At 37.0% G+C, this 12,044-nt stretch overlaps 1 protein-coding gene across 7 annotated transcripts in view; it reads right to left on the bottom strand.

Annotated features, from left to right (window-relative positions):
• LOC105485457 (ferric chelate reductase 1) overlaps positions 1-12,044 on the bottom strand; it is a 138,695-nt gene that overhangs the window by 20,214 nt on the left and 106,437 nt on the right. For all 7 annotated transcript variants that reach the window (XR_011610339.1, XM_071073922.1, XM_071073876.1 and 4 more), the window contains 3 exons: positions 11,013-11,195; positions 3,187-3,285; positions 2,030-2,177 (listed from right to left, as the gene is read on the bottom strand). Coding sequence is in view for 6 of the 7 variants with exons in the window: in XM_071073922.1 (XP_070930023.1) it covers positions 2,030-2,177; positions 3,187-3,285; positions 11,013-11,195 (430 nt within the window). In the remaining variant the exon portion in view is untranslated. The remainder of the gene's footprint in view (positions 1-2,029; positions 2,178-3,186; positions 3,286-11,012; positions 11,196-12,044) is intronic.

Raw genomic sequence — 12,044 nt, 5'->3', positions numbered from 1 at the left:
CCTACTAGGTCCCAGTTTCCTTATCTCTAAAAAAAAGCAACAAAATACCTACATACAAAGCCTCTGTGAGAAATAAAAGAGATACATGTAATATGCAACAAGTGATGGCTGCAATCATAACAATGCAATCACCTGCACTTTAGTAGTAGCTGTTTAAAACACAAATACTTGACCTTTTCCTTATTGAAAGTTAATTCCCTACATTTCCCATGTTCTTTTTATTTTTGAGACAGGGTCTCCCTCAGTTGCCCAGGCTGGAATGCAGTGGTGCAATCACAGCTCACTGCAGCCTCTACTCCTGGGCTCAGGCAATCCTTCCACTTCAACCTCCCAAGTAGCTGGGACCACAGGTGCACACTACCACACCCAGCTAATTTTTTTTTTTTTTTTTTTTTTTTGAATAGAGACCAGGTTTTGCCATGTTGCCCAGGCTGGTCTGGAACTCCTGGGCTCAAGCAATCCACCTGTCTTGATCTTTCAAAATGCTGGGATTATACGCATGCGCCAAGGCACCCAGCCCATTTCCCATGTTCTAAAGTACTGAATACATAGGCTCTAAAGGCCAAATTCCAACTGCATCGTTTACTTGTCTGGGCAAATTACTTCACCTTTCTAAGTCCAAATTTCCTCCTCCAAATAATAACAGTACATTTCTAGCTTGTATTTTATGAAGATAAAAATGAAGAATCTATCTAAAATGCTTAGCCACTGACTCGCATTCAGTAAGCACTAATTTTTACTCATTATTATCAAGCCATATTAAGAAATTATTACTCACATTAAGAAATTTTTACTCATTATCAAGCCATATTAAGAAATTATTACTCATATTAAGAAATTTTTACTCATTATCAAGTCATATTAAGAAATTATTTTCAAGCCATATTTGGTGTTGCTGGTACAAACAAGAGTAAACAATTTGACTAAGGTAACTACATGTGTCGCCTATATCTAAATCTAAAAATGTTCCTTTAGCATTCTTCCTTCACCTAAAAAAATAAATAAAAACAAGCAAGTTAATTAATTTAAATGTTCCTAAATTTTAACATTAAACAGATATTTTATCCTGCTTCAAAACTTTTTGAGAGTCTGCTTTACCAAGATTAAAAAGTCTTAAACACATGATAGAATTGTAGGCTTTTCACAGTTTGCCTGTATCACATTTCCTGTTCTTCCTTTCCTTTACCCCATCCCTGTCTCTCTACTGTAGACATCTACCTTCTCACCATTTTCAAAGTGGGCTGTATTCTCAAAGTTCTGGCGCAGTGTTATCTCCTAAGAGATGAGTCATTAAATACGACATTGGCGTTTCCTGCAGTTCCTCAAAAACCATTAGCCAAGACCTCAAACAAAATCGAATTATTCCTATTAATATGTGTTGCAATATCCACCAGGGTAGCCTTCTTGAGAATAAAGATTCAGACTCATAAAACTACATTAGGCTGTACTTGGCATCAGTCATGTAGAAAGATGTGAGACAGGAAACATACCACACCCAGGGCAGTGGGAGGCATTCTCCCCTCAATGGGAGGTCTCACAGCAGCTTACTCAGCTGTCCAGGAGCTATTCTCTCTTTCCCCTCCCCACCTCCCTAGAGAAAGCTCAGGTCTAAGGATTTGAGATTCATATTGGGCAAGTTTCCCCACAGGAGCCAATATCTCTTGCAACAACCCCAAAGGTACCGTTTCTAGGTCCCCTGCAATGTTAATCTACTATCACTACACTCAGGGAAGCCCAAATAAATGGCTTCTTATTAGGTATTTATAGTTCTTCTGGTCACACGCATTTTACTAATCAGAAGCCATTTTGATCATGAGCAGTGTTGTCTCATAACACAGTGGACACTCTACCTCTAGTTTCCAGCAAAATTTTTCTTCCTTTATCCAGTTTCTGGCAAATTTTGACATTTATAGGGAAGTGTGTGCCTTAAAAATGGGCAATTACAGTAGTTTTTCCAAAAATGGGGGAAAGAGAGGGAAGAAGAGAGAAAAAGAAAATACTTGAAAAGACAGCTTGACAATATACTTACCATCATTAGCTGCACCATCTGCTAGAAATATATAATAGCTTGTGTTTAGATCAAATCTATTCTTAACTCCAGGAAGGGTAATGTTTCTTCTAAAAGAACACTGCATAACACCATCCACCAACCTCCAAGCCATATCCTCAAGGGTATCCTATAAACACACACAATGGGTCTTCTCAGCACTTTCCAAAGATTTGCTAAAAATAAGATATGATCAAAATCCTGCCCTGTTCAGTTTCCTTTCTCTAGATCATATGTGCATGCTTTGTCTGCAGTGTCATTGTTTTTCCACTTCCGCTTTGAAGAGAACAAGAAACATTTTCTCCCAGTTTATTTGTCTTTATCCCATTTGGCAAAAAGGAAAAATATTATTTTTACTTTGAGCCAGAACCCCACAATTCCTCTACCTAGGTTAGAAATTTTAGCAGATGTACTAACTCCATCTGGCCACGAGTATACAATCAAAAACACTGAAAAAAACAGTTAACGAGTACTACCTTAGTGGCCAAAATGCAACATGTAACTGGGGAGAAGTTCAAACCAGCCATGGGAGTCAGCCCCATGGGAAAGCTGTGCACAGTTATGTCATTGAATGACAGCTACTGCTCAGTCAGAGCTCATTTGCTCTGTCATTAAGTGATAGCTACTGCTCTTTCAGAGCTCATTTGCTTGTCAACTGTCCTGCAAAAAGGACACTTTTGTACCAGAAATAGCCCACCTTCAATACACATGCCAACGAAGGGCACTTAAGACAACTGTCCAAGGCATCTCCAGCCTTCGCCAAATGTGCTCCTCTTTCTCACTAGTCAAGAAATTTTGTCACTAATGTCATCCTCTTCTTAGAAACCTGTCTGTAAGCTTTTGAAAGGAAGCTGATGCCCTGACCATCTTAATAAACCACAAAGTACTTTTTTGTGAGATAACAACCAAAAGGATGGAAGTGACACAAGCAAGAATTCATGTTTTCCTACAAGAGAAACTTCTGAAGTGTAGAAAAGTTTCTCAGAGATCATTACGAGAGGAGCCCTGCTGGCAGGCCCCCGCTCAGGCTAGGTGTAACTGTGGGGGTTGGAGGCGATCTAGTAGCACAGCCACGCCAGTGATAGCCACACAGCCGGAAAGCGAGTCTCAGGTGGAGGTTCCAGAATTTTCACACCTACCCTGGAGTCCATTACAGGGTGACTTCGCCCCGTTAAATGGGAAGGCTGGATGTACACAGTCTGATCTTCATGAATACACAGATATGCATCATCATCACCCTGAAAAACAATTGTGAATGAGAAAAAAAAAAGTTCAAAGGAATTTCAGCATTTTATTTTCTTTTTATAAAAAAGTACCTCAGGAAACCAAGTATTATTTGATGCTTTTAAAACATAATTTATTGAATCGTGAATGATGCTATGAATTCTAGAGAATTGGTTGTCTAATTTGCGAGTTGCAAATAATTTTGCTATAATACAAAAGGAATAGAATTTCAGTGTAAAATAATAGATTAAGATAGATATATAACGTTTATATGTTCATAAACCCATCACTAATCGAACACCACTTTAATATTTTCATGTATATGCATCCAAACCTATTTGTATTATACCTATTTTTTCCTTCCCTAATGGGAAAATACAGAGTTCTGTTATCTTTTTTCAATTAACTTACCATAACCAATATTCCAAATATTTATTTATTTATAAACATCTATATCCTACACACTTTAATGACCAAATACACCGCATTGTACTGGATATTTTTTGGTAACTTCTAAGATGGAAGACACTGTAAAGAAATATTGCTACACAGTGTACATATTCAATAGATTTAATGCTATATAACTGAGGTAAAAATACCTGTACTCAAGGAGGAATTAGTCTACCTCTTACCTATCCTTTAGTCTCCAAGAATCCTTAACTCTGAAAGTTAGATCTTATTCTTTAAAGTGATAATCAAGCCAGGCATAGTGACTCACACCCATAATTCAAGCACTTTGGGAGGCCAAGGCAGGAGGATTTCTTGAAGCCAGGAGTTAGAGATCAGCCTGGGCAATATGGTGAGACTTCGTCCTAGAAAAAATTTTTTTAAAATCAGCCAAGCATGGTGATGCATGCCTGTGGTCCCAGCTACTCAGAAGGCTAAGGCAGGAGAATCACTTGAGCCCAGAAGGTCAAGTCTGCAGAGTGCCATGATCATGCCACTGCACACCAGCCTGGGCAACTGAGGGAGACCTTGTCTCCAAAATATAGAAATAAAATAGAATAAAATAAAGTGATAATCAAAAAACAGACTGTCAATTAATAGGGGAAAAAAGAATGAAAAAGAATACCAAAAAAAGAAGCAGACTGTAACTTCAAAGTACATTTAAACAATGGTACAAAGGAATAATCTTGATTTTAAGTTATTGTCCATGGTTTGGTCTTTCACTTGGTTTCTCCATAAACTATCTAACAAGGTTCTTTATGTGGGTTAGTCATCCAGTTCCTTATACAAGGTCCAAGACTACCCGGTTATAACAAATCTTGTTATAAATTCCAATATTAGATTCTAACATATTTCTATACTTTCAGATTCAACTTTATTTTTAAATGTTCCACTTTTGAAAACTCTCAAGGATATACTCTTAGCAAAGCAATTATGTACTGTTACACATATTACAGTAAAATCAGAATTAGCCCAATTCAAGATAAGAAATTTGGAGCAATCATGACTTAAACCAGGAGTCAACAAACTATGGCCTGCAAATCAAATTCAACCTAGAGCTTGTTTCTATACAGCTCATAGTTTAAGAATGACTTCTACATAATTAAGTGGTGAAAAGAAGAATATTTCATGACAAATGAAAATACATCAAACTGAAATTCAATGTACATGTTTCATTGGAACACAGCCACATTTATTCATATACATATCATCTATGGCTGCTTTTATACTACAACAGAGTTTAGTAGCTACAACAGAGGCCATATTGCCCACAAACTCTAAAATAGTTACTATCTGGTCCTTATAGAAAACGTTTTCTGAACCCTGATTTATTTTTTATTTTTTAAAAAAGTAGAGATGGATTCTCGCCCTGTTGCCCAGGCTGGTCTTGAAATCTTGGGCTTAAGCAATCCTCCTGCCTCAGCTGCCCAAAGTGATGAGATTACAGGTGTGAGCCACCATGCTAGGCCTGAACCCTGATTTAAACAATGCATATTTTCTAGAATATCATGAATGAGACATAGAAATTCTTGTTACATAAAAAAATTAATACAAATAATGATTGATTTGAGGCAAACTGAGGATAAGAAAGCAAATAAAATCAATACAAGTAGACCTCCCAAATAATGGAGAAGATGATGGGGATAGAGAGCAGGTAACTCTCAGTCCTCACTATTCCAAATGAAGAGTAAGTGAAGGTGCTACTGCAACCTCAGGCTCCAGGCAGTTCTAGAAACCTCAAGTTTGAAAGCATAAAAGTACACCATATAAGAACTTCCACCAAATCCCTGGATTTTAATGAAGCTCTCTCCCCAGTTTCCTCTCTCAAGTCAAGCATTTAGAGAGCATCCTATGAGAAAACATTATGCTGGACACTGTGGGAGAAACAAAGATGACTTTGTTATAAGAATATGGCTCTCACAACCTAAAGCTATGTTTTAATGAGGCAGACAGATAGAATAAGTGACACAAAAAGACAAATTATGTATGGCCAGAGAATTGAAAATGGCTTACCAGAAAAGAGAGTAATTAAGCAGACCTTAGAAGATAAAACATATTTATAGGAGGACAAGGTAAAGATGATATTAAAGGAAAGGTTTTCCAAGTTGAAGAACTTCTAGGACCAATGATATAGAAATATGAAAATTTTAAGAAACAGCTAGTTTTGCTAGCTAAAATACGTAAAGGATAAAAAGAAAGCTCTAAGGCTGAAAATTCCAGAAGTATTCCCAAAGTAGTGAGTACCATGCTTTAAGAAAAAGAATAGCTTTTCTATAATTACTGAAGTTTTGCCAAAGGTTTGGAGGGATATTTTTGAGACAATTTTTTTTCTTTTCCTTTTTTTTTTTTTTTTTTTTTTTTTGAGACAGGATCTTGCTCTGTCACCCAGGCTGGAATGCAGTGGTGCAAATACAGCTTACTGCAGCTTTGACCTCCTGGGATCAAGTGATCCTCCCACTTCAGCCTCCCAAGTATCTGGGACCACAGGTGCATGCCACCAAGCCCAGCTAATTTTTTATGAATTTTTTGTAGAGATGAGGGTCTCGCCATGTTGCCCAGGCTCATCTTGAATTCCTGGGCTCAAGCAATCCTTCCACCACAGTCTCCCAAAGTGCTGGGATTATAGGCATAAGCCGCCACGCCCAGCCAAGACGATCTTAAATGTGGCTTGGGGAGAAAATTCCAATGGCTGTATGAAGGATGAAATGGAAGAAGAAATCATGGAAGCAAGGGGACTAATGACAGGTTACTGGAGCAGTCCAGGAAGCAGACAGTACAGCTACAAGCCAAATCAGAGATAGTGACAATGCAATAAAGAGAATGAAAGAGGTGTGTCAAAGATAAAATCAGAAGTACCTGGGAGATCAGTAGCAATGAACATATTAGTACCCAAATCTTGATTTCTAGATACTATTCCTACTAAAAGGAAATAAAGTCCTTTTGAGAAATGATGAAATGCATGAAAGTATGAATGGAGAACATTTTGTTACACCAGAAACAAAGATACGCTCAAAAGTGGTAGAGACATCAAAAGGGCACAGAAGCCTGCTTGAAAGGGCTCCCATTGGCCACATTTGGGTCAATATGACCCTCTAAAAGAATGAATAGTGGTAACGAACTACAACACAATGGACAAAAGAAACCCATTAGTCCATAGTGTTACTATAAAAGGGAAGGGTAAGTGCAGAGAAAAAAAAACTCGTATTTTCATAAAAACGTCAGCTAAGAAGTAAGTTAGATGATCAGTATTTTGCAACCACAAATGTAACAACTGATTCATACGAGAAACATCAATAAATGCAAAAACCTAGTTACAGGCTATTGGGGAACAGAATATTCATACAGACTCAAAGTATCATCCCACATATTACTTATTACAAAAAGAAAATGGACTTCATGGTACAGAAATCTGACAGACACCAGTGATCAAACATAGTATCATCAATAATAGAACAATTGGACATTATGAAACTTTCGAAATAATGCACTGATGTGGAAATAATATCCCTTATGTAGCATTTGTGCCAAAAAGTCTTAACACAAATCTATTATATAAATTGTAGAATATTCTACAAATAACTGGCCTGAATTTAATTTATAAAAAGGAAAAAGGATAAAATAACTGTTCTGAAGTAAAGGAGATCCAAGAGATATAACAACTAAATGCCCTGAGTAATAACTGATTGGATCCTGAATAAGAAATATTTTTAAAAAACAAAGGACTTTATTGGGACAACTGGGAAAACTGGAATACAGATTGTATGTTACATAAAAGTATTATATCATTATTAAATTTTCTTAATGTGATAAAAATATTGCGGTAATTGTAGAATGCCCATGTTCTTAGGAGACACATGTTGAAAACCTTAGAGATGAAATGTCATGATTATCTATAATTTACTTTCAAATAATTCAAGACAAAAATATGTATTTATATACACCACATAAATCAACTGAGATAGATGGAAATAGACAAAGTGGCAAATCTAGGTGAAGGACTTATGGGTGTTCATTGTACTATCTTTTTAACTTTTATTGAGGTTTAAAACTTTTCAAAACAAAAAGTTGGAAATGGCAGGAGGAAGGATCTGAGAGATGGATGAAAGGAAGGAATCCAAGTCACAACCAACATTTCTCTGAATACCAGAGAAGATGCTGGCAGCAGTAAATGAGGTGTTTATAAACTGCCTAGGACAGCACCCAACAAGAAGCAAGCCATCGACAATGGTAGCTGCTTTCCTGACATTGCTGATCACCAAGAATGGGGAAGACAAGGAGACATCAGGAGGCATAATAAAAAGTTCAGTCTTTTAGATGTTGCTTTGTGCTGTCCAGGAACACACATCTGGATGAGACCAGCCTGCAGCTGGAAATCAAAGTCTGGAGTCCAAGGGAGTTCAGGATTGGGGACATCCTGGAATTGGGGCATGGAGAGATCATGTATGGAGTAAGATGATAAAGCACAGTGGAAGGAGAAGGAAGGAAGCTAATAATGTGCATACTTGATAGACTTTACATTATTTAACAAAATATCTCAAATAGGAAAGAGGCATGTACAGTACATCTTCAATTAAAGTCATAGGCAAGTTCTTGAAAACTGTGACTTTAAGCAAAACAACATACAACATGGCCAATATTTTTTTCCTCATCAATGTCATAACAAAACGATATTGAAGGAAATGATATTATTCAAGGGACTGCTGTATGTAGCCTCACTTAAAGTTAGAGGCTCCAAGAACCTATTGACGACATTAAGTAAGGACTTATTGTACTTGGAAATTCGGTTAAAATTCACACATTAGCAAGTCATTATTATCAGAAATAGGGTAAATTACACATTTTGATTTTAGTGATGAGGTCTATCATACCAAAATAATTGCTAACATTAATTTACAAGCCAAATTGAAAATGGGTATAATTTGGTTATCGAATGAGTATTCGTGACATCAGATACCTTCAGTATTTAAATTTACATTATACACTCCAAAGGAACAGCAGGTCACAAAAATACCCGAAAGTTTCAAAAGTATAACCAAAAATAGAAATAACCACTTAAAAAATATATTTTGAGGATGATTCATTTCCCCCAAGTTAGGCAAACAGGTGTACAGATTATTTTAATCATTAAACAGGATTGCTCTGTAAATCAACTGCACCTGCGTAATTAAGTCTTTTTTGTAAACATTTTTGATGAGTACTATACTGGAAACAGATAAGATTTCTAAGTAAGATAAATATATCTTGAATTAGAGATAAATGCTTTTGTGCCATCAATGCCTACAATTTAGAACAGAATAACTGACCTACCTGTGGGCTACTCATTACCATACTGAATGCAGTAATAGTCTTTCCCTCTTGCTTACAGGTTTTATGTAACCAGTAAAAGGAAATGTATCCATACACTATGGCATGAATTTTGGCTATAAAGTGACTGGAATAAGTTGGGTGTTTGGTTTGTTTTTTTTTTTTTTTAAGTGACTAGAGCATATATCTAAATGAGTGCTGTAACTCAGAGATGAACCTTAATTAAAATATACATTCATTCAACAGGTTAATCCTTTTTGGACTCATTTTCAGAATTTCCTTTCTAGCCAATTTTATCACATTCACATGACAGCAGCACTACCACCACCTATCATTATTGCTTTATAGTCACACTTTATTTTTAACTCAACCTCATTCACCTTATATACTAAATGTAGTTCATTTTTACCAACACTAAGAATATCCAAAAGAACATGCTACAGGTCTGATGGCAATCACAAAAGGAAGTGGGGAAAATGTTTTGAACAATCACCGCATCAGCTGAGCAAGTATAAAATTCCCTATACAAGCAACTTGGAATGGGAAGGTTTCATTATTTCTTATGTTATTTTTTTAAGTACATGATATCTTTTGTATCTCATAGACTTAAGGTATATCTTTTGTTGAATGAAAGAGGATGGCAAGTGCATTCCAGAGGTGTCTAGCGAAATACGTAGGTCATGCATACATACTGAAATGGTATCCTATTAAAGAAAGTTAGTTACATCCAGTGTCCTACAATACTTGCAAACGCTGCTCCAGGACCAATGTGATCAAGAGTATTTTCAGGATAAGCATTAGTTCTTCTATTACAGCCATGTCAGAGTTCCTTTTCTTTTTCTGAAATATGATTCCCTAAAGAGGTGGTGTTAAGTTTAAATCCTGATAAGAAGAAAACCCTCAGGACAAGACCCCTTGCCTGTGTTAATAAGGGGCTTTCTCCATTTCTGGTCCTCCCTATGCCCCAGGCCCACTCTGCTTGAACAGGACTTATATGTGTCCTGGCCACAATACTCTTCCTGCTTCCTAGGAAACCAAGGTGCTTATGCGGGCCTCTGCTCTTCCACACCACAGCACAAGGCTGCCACCTACAGAATCACTGAATCCATTTCAGCACTACCCAGGGTGAGTGAGAATCTGCTTAAAATAAATGCTGCCTTCTGCTGATTTGACAAAGGAGCCTACTGTAATACATGCCACCTGGATATACAAGTTTAATTCTCTGTTTAGGAAATGCACTGATGACTACTAAAATAGGACACCAAGAGCAGGAACACATGCTTTAGTTCTGGCCACGTGAATAAATAATTCTGGTTTGAAAAGCATTACAAAAAACACGACATTTTGAGTAGAAAAACTTTTCTTAACTGTATTTCCTGCTTTATCGCAAAGAGATAGACATATAAAATAGCAAATACACTGGAAATAAAATGATCTTCCTAACTTTCCTTAGGACAGCCTGTTCTTGGAAGTAATTGTCAAACTGTTAAAATCACACAGTACTCAAAGCTGTTTAACTTAGAATCTGTTCTAAGTTAGTTTCTCCTTTCTTATTCCACCCTTACGTATGATCATTTGACCCTGGAACAAACACCTTCAGTGATTCTCCTTTTGGTTTTTGGGGGGTTCTTTTGGATTTTTTTTTTTTTTTTTTTTTTTTTTTTTGAGATGGAGTCTCGCTCTGTCACCCAGGCTGGAGTGCACTGGCGCAATCTTGGCTCACTGCAACCTCTGCCTCCCAGGTTCAAGTGATTCTCCTGCCTCAGCCCCCCAAGCAGCTGGGATTACAGGCACCCGCCATGACGCCTGGCTAATTTTTGTATTTTTAGTAGAGATGGGGTTTCACCATCTCGGCCAGGCTGGTCTTGAATTCCTGACCTCGCAATCCACCCTCCTCAGCCTCCCAAAGTGCTCGGATTACAGGCATGAGTCACTGCGCCCAGCCGTGATTCTCCTTTTGTTACCACTTATGTAAGTGAGAGGTACCAACCATCCATTGGTCATGAGACAATGCAAAGGATAAATAGCCTTTACTGGGGCCACTCATTTCAACCATCACCGATTGGTCATCTCTTGTGAAGGATAAGAAGACACAGGAAGCCTCCTTCTCTGGGTCACAGTTCAAAGGACTCCTAATACAGAACTTCTTGTTCCCACAATCTGAGGCACTGAACTAGAAAAATGACAGAGGAAAAAAAATCTTAATTATCAAACAAGCAGTTCATTGGCAATGACAGAAGAATAACTACCTTCAAGTACGGGTAGCTCCCAAATTAACGAGAATACCTTTCAATAATAAGCATTCAAATGGAAACAAAAGACACATCCCAAATTAAAAATGATCGGAGCAGTAGTTAGGTTATGAACTTTTAAACTTAATTAATTTTAATTAAAATTTGGAAAACACACACTTGTTGGACTGTAATTGTTCAAGACTATTAAAGCTCCTGTAATACACAAAACATTTCACATTAAGTATGTTTTGGAGCAAAGTTTCTGATAAGTTTTGAGAAATTTTTGAGGTAATATTTCAGTCCCTAAGACTTAAATGACACTAACATTCCTGCCTAAAGGGTATCCTCTAATTCTCAGAGATGAAGTTTTAAAAAGCAACAAACAAAACTTAGCAAGTTATTATATTTAGATTGTGGATTCTGCTTCTAGAAATCAGATTCAAATTTCATACTAAAATTATATAAGAAAAAAATGGTTGCCCCAATTTACCAGCATTCCAAATAACCGTAGTGATTTATTGGGGGAGAAATTAGCAACAATCAGATGACTTAATCCAGAGCTTCTTGATAAGGAAAATAAGACAAAGAGTCTTAGGAAAAAACAAACAGCTGTATAATCAGACTTTGTTGGAATGAGCTGTGACAGTAAATCTCAGAAGAGATCTAAACATTATATAACTAGAGTTCATGGAAATGTAAAGCCAGATCATACTAGGGTGAAGAGAACAAGCCACTGGGGACTAAGAAACTTGGACTTTGATCTCTGCTCTCCCCTTCCCTACATCATG

Source organism: Macaca nemestrina, chromosome 1 (assembly GCF_043159975.1).
Source record: "Macaca nemestrina isolate mMacNem1 chromosome 1, mMacNem.hap1, whole genome shotgun sequence".
In the NCBI taxonomy this organism is placed as follows: Eukaryota; Metazoa; Chordata; class Mammalia; order Primates; family Cercopithecidae; genus Macaca; species Macaca nemestrina.
The sequence above is the reverse complement of the archived record's forward strand: the minus strand, read 5'-3'. Positions and strand labels throughout refer to the sequence as shown.